General features: G+C 49.3%; 1 protein-coding gene across 11 annotated transcripts; it reads left to right on the top strand.

The window, feature by feature from the left end:
* Nucleotides 1-1,345: 1,345 nt before the first annotated feature.
* RAB33A (RAB33A, member RAS oncogene family) lies at nt 1,346-12,622 on the top strand. 11 transcript variants are annotated; one of them, XR_014834502.1, is made up of 4 exons: nt 1,346-1,565; nt 2,079-2,376; nt 4,862-4,985; nt 12,026-12,622. XR_014834502.1 is itself a non-coding variant. In XM_085006073.1 (3 exons), exons 1-3 carry the CDS (start codon nt 1,492-1,494, stop codon nt 12,479-12,481), a joined length of 840 nt encoding a protein of 279 aa, XP_084862199.1. In that variant the 5' UTR covers nt 1,346-1,491; the 3' UTR covers nt 12,482-12,622. The 11 variants fall into 11 exon arrangements, 7 of the variants coding, with proteins under 7 accessions (XP_084862199.1, XP_084862200.1, XP_084862203.1 ...); XR_014834504.1 differs by lacking the exon at nt 12,026-12,622 and adding an exon at nt 7,019-9,259; XR_014834503.1 differs by lacking the exon at nt 12,026-12,622 and adding an exon at nt 8,281-8,410.
* The last annotated feature ends 2,083 nt before the right edge of the window (nt 12,623-14,705 follow it).

Here is a 14,705-nt window from a genome sequence, read left to right on the forward strand (position 1 = left end):
ATCTAGACATCAACCAACCAAAAACAAAACAAAACAAAACAAAACAAAATACTGTACAATTTGGATTGCTCTTCACACTGTACAGTGATAACTGGTATTCATAATCATGACCATGGGTTAGCCAACTAAGACTAAATCCTTCTCAAGATGGTTTAAGTACTGAATAGTATAATCTAGGGTTTTAGAAATAGATGGCCCACATGTACACTAAAAGAGTTAGCTATAAATATATCTGCAAACTCAACTGAAAACCTTATTAACTACAAGACCCTCCTTTGCCCAGCCATTTTCAGTAGCTTGAACTTGGCTGAGCAATCACATTCCAGGTCGCTTACAGATCTATCACTGATGCACTGGATTGTTTTCCTCAGAGCGGGAATGGATTTAGTCATGTTTGTCTCTTCTGCAGTTCAGCCCCACACAAATAAGATGGTAAGTCACGTGTGCTTCCGGAATCCCTGACCCTGAAGGCACTAGCAAATAACTCATATGTCTGGTGCTGTTAGCATGTGTCAATATTACCTTAGCCTATGAAATAGGTGTTTATGTTTGTTAAAAGCAAACACAAATGGGCACATTCTGTGTATGTAAGTGGTACCTCGGCAAAGTTGATTTCAAAGAAACAAATTCTGAACCTGCAATCACTTTGGGGGGAGGGAATACTGGTCTTGACCAAGATGTGTGGTGCTTATTAAGCCTTGGGGAGCTGCTCCCTAATGCCATAAGAAAGTTCTGTTCATTTATCGTCTTCCAAGCATAATCTAGGCTTCTGGCAAATTAGACCCAACCACTTTGTTCTACATTCAGGTGCAGAGGGGTGAACGCTCCTAGAGGTTTCCAATTCCTTTTGAAACTCCACCATTCTAGAAGGATTTATGATTATATGGAGGGCTGGGGAATGCAAGACACTGTGAGGTTTATGCCGTGTCCCAAGATCCCTCCACCTGGGCCTGTAACATTTAGCCCCCGGAAACAAATTCCCTTTTGCCAAAGCTGCCACCACTAGCTTCCCCCCTTCTTCTACCCTCTGTATGGCCCTCTCCCGAGGCGGGCCTTCCCCATTGGCCAGCCAGACACAACCGACTGCGGCAGCCAATAGGAGCCACTCTCCTGAACATTCAGAGGATGGGTGCTCGTGGTGTGATGAGGGGAGGTTGGCGCCTGGCACGCGCCCCCCTACATCTGGCAAGTCTGTGACAGAAGCCGTAACTCCCCCTACGCACGCACACCCGTGCCCCTGCCTTCCTCCTCTCAGCTGCGCGGGGCCCCCACAACCCACGGCGTGTCTTGGCAGCTCCCTCCCCAGCTCCTTGGGGCGCGCGAGCGCACCTGCTTTCTCAATAAGACAGAGCATCCCTTTATCCCAAGGCTTGGGAGGGGGCCGCCGAGGCGCGGCGCAGCTGCCCACGGCTTTCGAGGTGAAAGAGGTGTCTCCGCCCGGCACCCCACCCCCGCCGAGTAGTGTCGCTCCGAGGCCCAAGTGCTCCAGAGATGCCTGAGGGTGCAGCTCTCTTTGTCCTCCCCAGCTGTGCTCTCTGCCAGCCAACCTCGTGCGCTCCGAGAAGGTGGGGGCGGGGAGCCCGAAACCTATAAAATAAATGGGGGCAAGGAGAAAGGAGGTCCGTCCCGGGGTGGTGTGTGCGGCTTTCTCCACCCAGCCTTTCCTCCTCAGGCTTCCTCCCTCCGGTGTGTCCCTGGGGTCCAGGCAGGGGAGTGTCTAGGCAAAGGTGCGGCGGCGGCGGCGGCGGCGGCGGCTTGGGGAGCGCGGTAGGATCGCACGCCCTAGCGTCCCGTCCGAGGGCACAGGCGCAAGAAGAAGGCTTGCCCACTCTCCTCCATCTCTCCTCCCATCCCTGGCTTTTGTGTCGATGCCTCAGAGCTGCTAGGAGGGTGCGCTGGAGAAGGGGGGGGCTGGGGTGAGAGGCACCCCCTTCACGCGCGCGCGCACACACACACGTTGCCGGCGCACGCACACGCGCGGACACACACTCACAGACACGCACACACACACACACACACACACGCACAAAGCTCGCTCGCCTCGAGCGCACTAACGTGGCCGTTTTCTTTGTGTGGAGCCCTCAAGGGGGGTTGGGGCCCCGGTCCGGTCCGGGGGAGATGGCGCAGCCCATCCTGGGCCATGGGAACCTACAGCCCGCCTCGGCCGCTGGCCTGGCGTCCCTGGAGCTGGACTCATCGCTGGACCAGTACGTGCAGATTCGCATCTTCAAAATCATCGTGATTGGAGACTCCAACGTGGGCAAGACCTGTCTGACCTTCCGCTTCTGTGGGGGGACCTTCCCGGACAAGACTGAGGCCACCATTGGCGTGGACTTCAGGGAGAAGACGGTGGAAATCGAGGGCGAGAAGATCAAGGTGATCCAGACGGTCAGGTCCGGGAAGGGAGGGATCTGGGAGGGGGCCTCGCCAGAGGCATCTGCTCTAGCGGTTGTAAATGTCCAGCGTGTGGCGGTGTCGCCACTTGCTGAGCCCAAGAGAGGCATCCCCTTACCTCTCTTGGTGGCCCAGTTACCACCTTACCAGTTTTTTTTTTTTTTTTTTTTTTGAGGGCAGGCGGGAGTGGTTGCAGGCTTGCCCTTTGCCCCTGCCTGACAGCTCCCGTTAGGAAAAGCCTGTTTGATCCCATCCTTGACCCTGAGCCCGAGCAGCGGCACCTGTGGGCAGAGGGTGGTATGAGGGATCTCTGTCCTGGTCTGTGGGATGGATCCCAGAGCACTTTACACATCTTGAGGTCTCTTGTACCTACCTCGTGGGTACCAAAAGGTTGTGAAAAGTCACTTTGGCTGAGCCCCGAGGCCTTAGAGAGGAGGAAAGATGGAAATCCATAGAGAATGAAAGCTGCTTTATTTTAAATTACAATTTATGGTTAAGATTAGGGCTGATTTGGAATAGGAGTGGAGCGGGGGTGGTTCTGGCCCAAAGCCATGAGCCATTTTAAAGAAATTGAGACAGGGTCACCTGTCAGCCCTTCATAATAGACAAAACTTGTTCCTTTGCAGCAGGACCCCTCAAATGATATCTTCTTTATTTGTCTGGGGTACTTCATGCTCATTACTTATTTTGTTGGTATTGTCTTCAGCAGGCCTTTGTAAAAATGCAGAGCAACTTCTCTGAGTGTCTGATCCCCTTCTCTCATTAGTCTGTCAAGTGGGCCAAGTGCAGATATTCTTGTCTGACCATTTGTGCTCACTTTCGGTGCAGAAAGGGTAGAAACTCGACAGGACAGGAATATTTTGGTGTGCGGAGGGTGGAGGGAGGGAGGACATGGCAAGGGCAGCTTCATGTGTCAGGGAAGCAGAAAGGGGCAGGGTTACGGGCAGGAAAGTCACCTCAGAAGGAACTGGGCACTGGGCACTAAAGACCAACTCCTCTAGACCCACACCTGGCCTGTTCTTGAGCCTAGAGTCGGATGCTGTCAGGTGAAGGTAACCCTCCCTCCTGCTGGGCAAACAGCCCACCTGACTGCAGGGTCCCTCTTCTGAGTGTTGTGGAGAGAAGGACTGAGTAACTGGGGAGAATAATGAAATGCACTAAACCCTACAAGATTCCTGACTCCTTCCTAATTGAAATGAACATGTTTGAAAATGGCTTCAGAGACCAGGCCAAGGCAACCAGATGTCAGGAAGATGGGCAGCTCAGTACAGGTAAGGGAGTGCTCCGGAAAACCACCAAGCCTCAGGGTCTGCAAGATAGGGCACAACTTTGAAATCGTGATCTTTTTCGCCCCTTGCTTTTTTGGGGAAGGGGGAATTGTTACACTTCTTGTTTTAACATCAGAGCAAGAATCTGTTTCTGTCCTTTCCTGGAGCTCTTATGTCTATGTCTGCTAGGCTAAGCCTTCTTTAATGTAAGGTCGTAAGACTCTGAAATTCCTGAAACATGCCTTTTAAAATCTAAAGCAGAAATATACTCTTAAACCCTCAAAAAAACCCCCACAAACCCTTCAAATTTAATGCTATCCTTGTTTAAAAGCAAGTGTCACATTAAAGCACAGAGACCCCTGGATTTAAGAGAGGGGCACTAAGTCCACTTGAAATTTAGATGGAGGAGAAAGGAAGTGTTTGGGAGTCTAGAGAAGGAGAGCAGGGGGAGGGGAGAGGAGAGGAAGAAGCCGGGAAGCGGGAAGTGGAAACGAGTGGAAGAAGGTCCGTGCCCAATGGCCTTGGGGAAATTTTGCAAAGACTCCTTCCCTGCAAACAGCCAGTACTTAGCCAAACTGGATTTTACAGTCTCTGCCAAAGATCCCGGACTTTCTCCCAGAGGGCAGAGCCTCTGACAGTGTGACTCACTAGAAACAGCTCAGCGCAGCACCACATGCAGATAAGTGCTTAATACAGGCTTTTTGGTGGAAGATGATATTTCCAAGAGGGCAAAACCTGGTGAAACTGCTCACGGAGGAGCCCTCTGGGTGCAGATTCTGAGGGAGCTCAGGGTGGGGTGTGGGAGCCGTGGGATGGGGCCCTGCTTCTGGTTAAGCTGCTGCAAGCTCAGGGCCCAAGGCGGCAGGCCAGACCAGCACGTCCTTGGGAAGATGGCAGAGCACGGCAGCTGGCACGTGATCTACACAGGAGGAGATCTGGCCCCACACTCGGGCGGGCCTGAAGTTTCTCAAGGAACAAGTACCAAAGCCACGCTAGGAGGTGACTGCCACGTGGCAGGCTGAGGTGGCCAGAGACCACAGGCAGCAATAGAAGGCCAGCAGGCTGGAAAATGCCAGCTCTTCCGTCAGTCCAAGAGCAGGGTGTGGCCTCTACTGTGTCCCATACTGTCGCACACACTGTCAACACCTGCAGGGGAACGACTGAATTAATATATTTGGGGCTACTTTCTTAATTACCAGGGCCATCCCTAGGGCTCTGAAGCCCCATTTGGTGTCTCCAATTGATGTGTCGCCGGCCCCCTCACGGACATTTATAATCCACTATTTCCTGGTTAACATGAACAGCAAGAAAAACCTCCAATGAGTAAGTAGCGACAATAATAAAATAACTTCTATTTATTGAATAAACAAAGGGTCCCTTTTCCACACACTATCTTATTTGATCTTCTCAGCAGCCCTAGGAAATTAGGACTGTTCTTATCATCCCTGTTTTATAGATAAAGAGACCAAAGTTGGATTAAGTAACTTGCCCCAAAGCACATGGATCTGAGCTTCAGTCTTCGATCCTTGAGCCCAGGCACTTGGCCATCTCGCTGTCCTGCCTTTCCTGTGACAGGGCCAGGATTTCGGTCTAGATCTGGAGCCCGTGCTCTTTCTCACTGCACTCTCCTCTAGCAGAGCAGTATCTGGCCTGGGGGAGGGTGTTCGTGTGTGTGTGTGTGTGTGTGTGTGTGTGTGTGTGCGCGCACGCATCGTGCAAGAGCACAGGGGGAGGTGGAATGCCGGGCAGCCAGCCTTAGGGTCTCTTGTCGGCCAAAGGCCCAGGGTTACAGCTCCAGGACTCAAGAGCCCTCAAGATGTCACCCTCAGCGGCACCCCGGACATTGAGCTGAGTACCGGGTTTTACTTTTTGCACCTTGACTGTCTCACCTTGGGTGTGAGAATCAGAGTATGTTCAGAGATGGAAGCGACCTTGGAGAATCTCTAATCAGACTTCCTGGGTTTACAGAGAGGAAACAGGCTCAGAGAGGGAAAGTGACTAGCCTAAGATCACACAGGGCACAGCCTACAACTCAGGTCTCCTAATTCCCTTTTTGGTGCTCTTTCCACGCACCATGCTGCCTGGCTTAGAAGAGCATGTAAATTCCCACTCTGGGCCAGCGCCATGGTCCATCTAACCCACAAAGTTACCTGTGACAGGGATGTGGTGAGACATCCTATGGGAAAGCTGGCAGTCCTTCCTGACATCACTCTGGGAAGGATGGAGGCACCTCCCCCATTAAGGAAGGGTGGGGCTTCTCTTAATGACCTTTAAGTTCTGTCATCTGTCATCCTTAGGTTTAGCTAAACCATGTTTAGGTTTAGCTAAATCATGTTTAGGTTTAGCTAAATCATGTTGCTCCTGTCTTAGTCTAAAAGCATTGGAAAATGCCGAATAGGAGTGTGTTTGGGGGTGGGAAGGTAGTGGTGGGGGGCTCGGTTCTAATTTTTGAACCAGTTTTTGTAAATTTTCATGGAAGCACCCCCTTCTGTCTGATTGGCTTCCTCTCACTGGCTGGGCAGCCCCCGGCCCCCGAGCTCCGGACCAGGTCTACTGTGGGCAGGTGCCGCTCAGGACTGTGGATTCTGTTTCCTCTGCTGATCACTTGGAAAAACAGCTTCGTGTGTTACATTACCGAGTGGCTGGAGGCTAAGTGTTCGCTGGGAAGCTGCCCGCAGTCAGAATGACATCATGTCTTCCTTAGGGCTTCTGAGCTTCCATCTTCTGCCAGTTAGCTTAATGGTTAATTATCCATCAGTGTTGTTTCTCTGTTTCCCTTGCTGCCTCTCTTGCTGTGTGTGAGTTTGTCTTTGTCTCCGTCCTCCTTTGCCATTCTCTGTGTCAGCCTTGTGTGCGAACGTGGGTGTATCTTGGACGCAAATGGGACAGTCCGGCTAGCTGGAGAAAGATTGTCTTAAACTTTTCCCATCACCCACTCGGGCATCCTTCAAATGTTACAGATGTATTTTCTCCCTTTTTCCACTTCTGCCCTCCCCCACCGGCCTCCAACAAAAGGACATTCATGCCTCATCTGCAGAAAGATGCCAGATATGTTATGTTCCCTAGGGACAAGAAATACCCGCGTCAGTTAAGAGCACGTGCAGGGGCTGAGGGTCTTGCCTCAGCTTGCTCAGGCGGTGGTTGCCCCAGGAAAATGGTTTACCAGGCTAGGTTTATCTTTGGCAGCTCCCCACCCAGTGCCCCTCAACTCTCCTCCAGCATCCCCGTCACTTTGGGCCTGTCCCCAGCCACGCATGGCATGCTGCTGGCATTCCTCTCTCTTCCCCCTCCCCGCTGACTGCCTTTGCCTTGGCTCTGTCTCAACATCAAGAAGCCAAGTTCTCTGTGTTTTCCAGGAGGAGAACCAGCGGGTCCAAGCAGTGGCGCTACCGGGACCGGACTCCTGGGCCCCCATTGCCCTCAGAGACAATGGCAACGACTAATATTTGCAGAGCACTTTATATTCTGCAAAAGCTCTTTCTTGGGTACTATTTCATTTGCCTAGTCATTGATGCAGCTAGGAAGCAGAGGGGCTGGTCCCCGGGTCTCCCAGTTCCAAACCTGCTTCTGCAGTTCCAGCGGTGCCTGCTCAATTAGCTGTCTGATCAGACTTGAGGGTGAAGGTCCCGGCCCGGAGAGGAAGGGAGAGTATTGGGCACTGTGTCGTGTACTTACAAGGAATGCTCATGGTCACAGCATCTCTACAGGATTGCTGGGTTTATCCTTGCTTTCCAGAGGAGAACACTGAAGATGAAGTAACTCGCCTGAGGCCACCTAACTAGTAGGACATGACTGGACTGAGATTTGCACCCTAGTTGGTTTGACTCCACTCTACCTCACTGGCGCTCAGAGGGAAAAGAGGTTCCTGGGGTGGGGGGTATGTGTGGCTAAGGGGCAGGCCATCCCTGGCCACCGTGTGGATGCAGTGCCCGCAGGAAGGGAGGACCAGCTGCCAAACGGGGATGCTTTCCTGGTCTGATGGCCTGGGGTTTGTGAGGATGCTGAGGACAGGGACACCAAACAAAGTGAGCGACCCTGACTGCTGTGCTCTCCCTTGTTCGGTGATTGCTCGGTTCTTCCGATTTTCTGCTGTTGGCAGCCGGCTTCCTGGCTCCCCTCTCACCACAGACAGGCGTGCTAAGGATTTGGGGTGGGCTTTATAAAGAGCTGGAATGGGAGCAGTGCCTACAGTTTCGTTCAAATTCTGAGCCTCTAAATAAAAGCCTCGAGGGGAGGTGCTGGAAAGGCAAAGGAGGTTTCCAGCAGAGAGGGCCGTCCCTGCAGCACTGGCAGCCTGGGTGGCAGCACACAATTCTGAAGCCAAAGAGAAGCCAAACAGCCAACCTACTCAGCCCCAAACACCTCACACACTCCCACCCGTGTTCCTGCTAGTGGCAGGTATTTTTAGAGTCCTGAGCTCATGGTGTTAAAGCATCTGCCACATGCCTGAGGGCTGCTGGGGATTCAGCCTTACTCAGAAGCGAGCCTTACGACGACGGGCGGAAGATGGGGGTGGGGAAACCAGAAACCAGGTGGTAATGGTATTCTCCTGGGATACCTGCCCTCTTCCCACTGACCTCCATTCCTCTCCTGCTCTCTTCTTTCTTCCTGCTCGCAGCACCGGAGCGGTGGAAGAAAGGAAAATCTCTTCTGTCTCTGCTTGCCGGAGCAAGTCGGCCTTTGAGGGCTTAGGCTTTTCTGGGTCACCCAAGTCGAACGTTGTCTCTGCCATCGCCTTGGCAGATACCTAGGGTGCCAGACTGATTGTAGTTTTGGTGGCGCAGGCCAATGCTGCTTTTTGATAATGACGATGAGGAGTGATCTGCTGCAGCAAAAGACTGCTTGCAGTCTAGCTGGAGGGATGCCGAGAACCCTGGTGAAACGACCAGAGAGCAAAGAAAGATATTCTTAGTGGTGTGGTACAGACTCCAAGTGTGATGGAAACTCCCGAGGAAGGAGAACTGAAGCCAAGGTGGGGAAGGTGTCAGGAAGACGGAGTCTGAGCTGAGCCTTGAAGAGTGGGTGAGGTTTGGAGAGAGCAACCGGGAAGGGGGAGGGGGGCAACGAATTCTGTAGGGGAAGGTGGACTCGCAGGACCACAGGTCCAGAGGAGGGAATGAACCCGGTGGAGCTGGTGGAAACCGGGTTGCGGGTGGGGTCCAATTATGGCAGACAGATGTTTCTATTTTGATGCCACATTCAGTACAGGGCTATGCGCACTGGCTGAAGCGGAGGAAGATGCTCAGGACTTAGGGAGGCTAGCTTGAAGGCGGAAATGCATGGGGCACTGAGTCGGAGACATGGAGAATCCAAAAGACTTTGCTGTAGTCCAGGAGGGAGGAGAGGGGAGCCTGACCAAGAGACATGCAAATCTAAATAGAGGAAGGGGAAGGGGATGAGTCCCAAGGATGCTGTGCCAAAGGAACAGGGCGGCCATCTCCATAGAGGAGCTGGAGGGAAGCCTGGATAATGAAAGTTGCTGTTCAGAGCGATGACTCTGGGGCCCTGGAAAATCTTCACTCAGCAAAGAGATTTAATTATGTTTACTAGATTATATGTACTGACCGCTAACTTCAAATAAAGGCTATCCTTCGTTTTAAGAACCGCAGTAGTCAATTAGTGACCATAATCACATTTCCTTTCATAACTGAGAATTGTGCAGGGCCTTGGGACCATTGCTTTGAGCGTTTCTCTTGTCCAAGACTTTGGATGCGTAAAGGGAAATAGATGGGGCTGAATGTGTGTAGATTAGAATAGCCCCTGGGAGTTGTATCTTTGCCTGTGTAACTGATGGGCCTTTATCCCCAAAGCTGAGATGCAGAAGAATAATCCAGTGAGCTAAATTACCTTTTACGTAACAAAGAAGTGAACTTAAAATAAGTTGAGCAGCAAGGTGAGATTTTTAACACTAATTTTGTTTTCTTTAAAAAGTCATGCAAAAAAACCCAAAGGAAATGATGTATGCTTGCAATAGAAAATTTGGAAAATACAAAAAAAAAAAAAAAGAAGAAAATAAATATCACCTCAAGTCCCACAGTTCATAAATAACCATTAGTGTTCTGGTGTATACACTTTCAGTCTTTCCTATTCATGTATCTATGTTTGTTTATTTATTTATTTTTCTGCTTTTTAGGGCCGCACCTGTGGCATATGGAGATTCCCAGGCTAGGGGTTGAATCAGACCTACACCACAGCCACAGCAACGCAGGATCCAAGTCGCATCTTTGACCTACACCGCAGATTACCGCAAACGCTGGATCCTTAGCCCACTGAGCGAGGCCAGAGATCGAACCTACAACCTCATGGTTCCTAGTTGGATTCATTTCTGCTGCACCACAACAGGAATTCCTATGTTTATTTTTTAATTGGGACCATAGCATATGAAAATTTTTCTATCCTGCTTTTTTCACTTAGTTACATTTTGTGAGCATATCCTCCATCATTTGTTCTTTGAAACAGTGATTTTTAATGGCTGCATAATAGCCCATTGTATAGATATATACAAATGTTTTAGCTTTTCCTCTCCTACTGAACTTTTAGGTTGTTTCCTGTTTTTTCAAAAGTGATCAAGATCTTTGTAGAGAATTTGGAGCACATATCTCTTTTTTTTTAATTTTCTCTTTAAAGGAAATTGGTTAAAATTTTTTTTTCCCACTGTACAGCAAGGGGGTCAGGTTATCCTTACATGTATACATTACAATTACAGTTTTTCCCCCACCCTTTCTTCTGTTGCAACATGAGTATCTAGACATAGTTCTCAATGCTATTCAGCAGGATCTCCTTGTAAATCTATTCTAAGTTGTGTCTGATAAGCCCAAGTGGAGCATATATCTCTTTCTTCCTCTTTTTTTTTTTTTTGCTTTCCCCCTCAGTTTTGAGAGGTAATGGACATAAAGCACCGTGTAAGGTTAAGGGGTACAGCATAATGGTTTGAGTTACATACACCATGAAATGATGGCCACAGTAAGTTTAGTGAACATCCATCATCTTATACAGATACAATAAAAAGAAAAAGCAAAAAAAATTTTTTTCCTTCTAATGAGAATTCTTAGCATTTATTCTCTTAACAACGTTCATATATAACATACAGCAGTGGTAACTGGGGCCGTCGTGTTGCATATAACATCCAGAGTGCTTATTTATCTTATCTGCTGTTTCTTTTGTATAGCTTTCTGGAAGTGGGATTATAGGCTTTAGGAGTTTGGTACATTTTTCAGGTTTTTGATAATATTGCCAATTGGCTGTCCAGGAAGGTCAACCTATTTACATTTGAGTTTTTCAACTGAACACCTTAAGATTTTCAACTTAGGGTTTTCAACTAAGACTTGGGGTTGCCCAGGGAGAGAGAGGGAAGGGGAGGGAAGGATTGGGAGTTTGGAATGAGCAGAATCAAATTACTATATATAGGATGGATAAGCAACAAGGTCCTACTGTACAGCACAGGGCGGTCCTGGGATAAACTGTAATGGAAAAGAATATGAGGAAGAATAACTTATATGCATGAGTGAATCACTTTGCTGTAGAGCAGACATTAATACAACATTGGAAGTTGTAATACAGCTATACCCCAATGCAAATTTTTTTTTGGTCTTTTTAGGGCCACACTCGCAGCATACGGAGGGTCCGAGGCTAGGGGTCCAGTCGGAGCTGTAGCCGCCGGCCTACACCACAGCCACAGCAGCTCGAGAACTGAGCCACATCTGTGACCTACACCACAGCTCACGGCAACCCTGGATCCTTAGCCTACTGAGCAAGGCCAGGGATTGAACCTACGTCCTCGTGGATACTAGTCGGGTTTGTTAACCACTGAGCCACAATGGGAATGCCATTTTTAAAAATTAAAGTAAGAAGATTTTCAACTAAAAATCCTAACAAAGGCTTAATAAGCCCTGAAAGAAACTTCTCTCTATGCTTTGATAAGTCCCTTCTGCCAATTTGTCAAAGAACCACTTCCTGTGTCAGGGCTTGTCACCTGGTTTTTATTTTTTTTTAATTTTTTTTAATTTTAATTTTTATTTTTTTGTCTTTTTGCCATTTCTTGGGCCGCTCCCGCGGCATATGGAGGTGCCCAGGCTAGGGGTCCAATCGGAGCTGGAGCCACCGGCCTACGCCAGAGCCACAGCAACACGGGATCCGAACCACGTCTGCAACCTATACCACAGCTCACGGTAACGCCGGATCCTTAACCCACTGAGCAACGGCAGGGATCGAACCCGCAACCTCATGTTCCTAGTCGGATTTGTTAACCACTGAGCCACGATGGGAACTCCGACCTGGTTTTTATAATGCCACACAAGCATGTTTTCTCCTACCCGTTCTTGTTTCCTTTTCTAACTCCAGATTCGGGTCTGTGTATCTTCCAGGTTCAAGTGTGGGACACCGCGGGCCAGGAGCGCTTCCGCAAAAGCATGGTGGAGCATTACTACCGCAACGTGCACGCCGTGGTCTTCGTCTATGACGTCACCAAGATGACCTCTTTCACCAACCTCAAAATGTGGATCCAGGAATGCAATGGGCATGCTGTGCCCCCACTCGTCCCGAAAGTGCTTGTGGGCAACAAGTGTGACTTGAGGGAACAGATCCAGGTGCCCTCCAACTTAGCCCTGAAATTTGCCGATGCCCACAACATGCTCTTGTTTGAGACATCGGCCAAGGACCCCAAGGAGAGCCAGAACGTGGAGTCAATTTTCATGTGCCTGGCTTGCCGATTGAAGGCTCAGAAATCCCTGCTCTATCGTGATGCTGAGAGGCAGCAGGGGAAGGTGCAGAAACTGGAGTTCCCACAGGAAGCCAACAGTAAAACTTCCTGTCCCTGTTGAAACCAAATGGTGTAAATACAAGGTCAATTATCACTGGAGGTTTTTTTTTTTTCCCCTTTTCCTTTTTTTCCGTGCCTGCATAACACTGACACCTGCTCGTTTCTGTACAAAGTGATATTAAAATAAAATTTGTATAGATTATCACATGCCTTCACGTTTTGCTTTCTCCCAAGAAAACATTGTTTTTTCTTTTTTTGTCTTTTTGCCTTTTCTAGGGCCACTCCTGTGGCATGAAAACATTTTTAATTGTAATGCGTAGAAGAGGCAGCTCACCCTACTCGAAAGATATACTGGTGCCAAGGCACACTTCCTAGCAGCCTTCTATGCCACTTGAAATGCTCCTTGTTTGTATCACTTCTTCAGGATTAATTCATTCTCTCACATGGTGTCACCAGTGGGCAGAATCACCTGGAGGATGTGGACTACAGGCCAGATAGACACATTGTGCTAGAGAGCTGATGCAGGCGGAAGGATAGAGAAGTTCTTTTTTTTTTTAAAGATTTTATTTTATTATTTTTGTCTTTTTATGGCTATATCTGTGGATATCCCACCCAGGCTAGGGATGGAACTGGAGCTGCCGCTGCTGGCCTACGCCACAGGCACAGCAACGCCAGATCCGAGCCTCATCTGTGACCTACGCTACAGCTCACGGCAATGCCGGATCCTTAACCCGGATCCCTTAGCGAGGCCAGGGATCGAACTACATCCTCATGGATACTAGTCCGGTTCTTAACCTGCTGAGTCACAATGGGAACGCCGAGAAGTTTTGAAAGGAGACATTGACTCATCATTATTTCCTAAGTTCCCTGGATGTCAAGAGGAGGCTGTTCTCTTCCTATTTCCCAAAATTTAAAAATAAAAAGTGTAAGTTTCCCAACAGGCCCAGTTCCTTCCAATGTAGTTAGACCTTGCTTCTACATTTTTCGCCAAGCAGCTTCTGACACCCGAAGTATTTCTTTCCCTCTGTCCTTTCTGAGAGAGGGTAGCGGTCAAGCTAACAAATAGCAGGTTAACAAATAGCTATGATGCCCCCACATTTTTGCTGGGTGTTCTGGAAGAAACAGAACAGGAAGATTCGTCCTCTATGTTCAAAGACCCTTTGATCTAGTTGTGGGAACAAGGTATACACTGCAACAAATTGGGAACAAAAATTAGACAATGATATTACCAAGTGCGAGACTGTGCTGTGGGAATGGAGAACATTACGTACTCATTATCAAGGAGGGGTCACCAAAAAATGGTTGGGCTTATTTTGCATGTTGAATAAAGTGCACTGTTTGAGTTGGTACAGAGCAGGGGAGTGGGCAAAAGGAGGGAGGCAGGAACGAGCCTGGGGCTGGAACGGGAGGACAGCCAGGAGTCTGGCCCTCTGGTAGCTGAGTAGCCCTGGTCAGGAGCCAAGGCTGGAGAAGCCCACGCCTCAGGCCGGACAGCTTACTCCTTTTTGAGCCAATGGGAACTTTGGGTGGCTCTCTAGCAGAAGTCTTGAAGGTATATCTTATATATCTGGTTCTATGGATGTGAAAGCTCTTTGGCCGATGACTATAAAAGCATACTTACGATAGCCCCAGGTGATGTCTTTGCTTGAGGAATGCTCCTTAAGTCATCTCTTGTTCTCTCTCTCTCTCTCTCTCTCTCTTTTTTTTTTTGGTCTTTTTAAAAAATTTATTTATTTATTTAGCTTTTTACAGCCAAACTGGTGGCACATGGAGATTCCCAGGCTAGGGGTCCAATCAGATTTACAGCTGCCGGCCTACACCACAGCTCACAGCAACGCCAGATCCTTAACCCACTAAGTGAGGCCAGGGATCGAACCTGCAACCTCATGGATCCTAGTCGGATTCATTTCTGCTGCACCACGATGGGAAAGCCTGTCTTTTTGTCTTTTTAGGGCTGCTCCTGAGACATATGGAGGTTCCCAGGCTAGGGGTCCAATCAGAGCTGTAGCAGCCAGCCTACGCTGCAGCCACAGTATCAGATCTGAGCTGTGACTACAACCTACACCACAGCTCATGGCAACACCGGATCCTTAACCCACTGAGCAAGGCCAGGGATCAAACCAGCATCCTCAAGGATGCTAGTCGGATTCGTTAACCACTGAACCATGATGGGATCTCCTAAGGCATCTCTCTTGTTGGAAGCCCAAGAAGAGGGGAAGGGGTCCCAGATGGACAGCCCCTGAGCACTTGCCTCTGGTAGGGAGATGCAGTGTGCCCCCTGCCTC

Source organism: Sus scrofa, chromosome X, assembly GCF_054392235.1.
Source record: "Sus scrofa isolate SSC_HxYL_T2T_F1_AM1 chromosome X, Sscrofa_HxYL_maternal_Yorkshire_Landrace_v2.0, whole genome shotgun sequence".
Lineage (NCBI taxonomy): Eukaryota > Metazoa > Chordata > Mammalia > Artiodactyla > Suidae > Sus > Sus scrofa.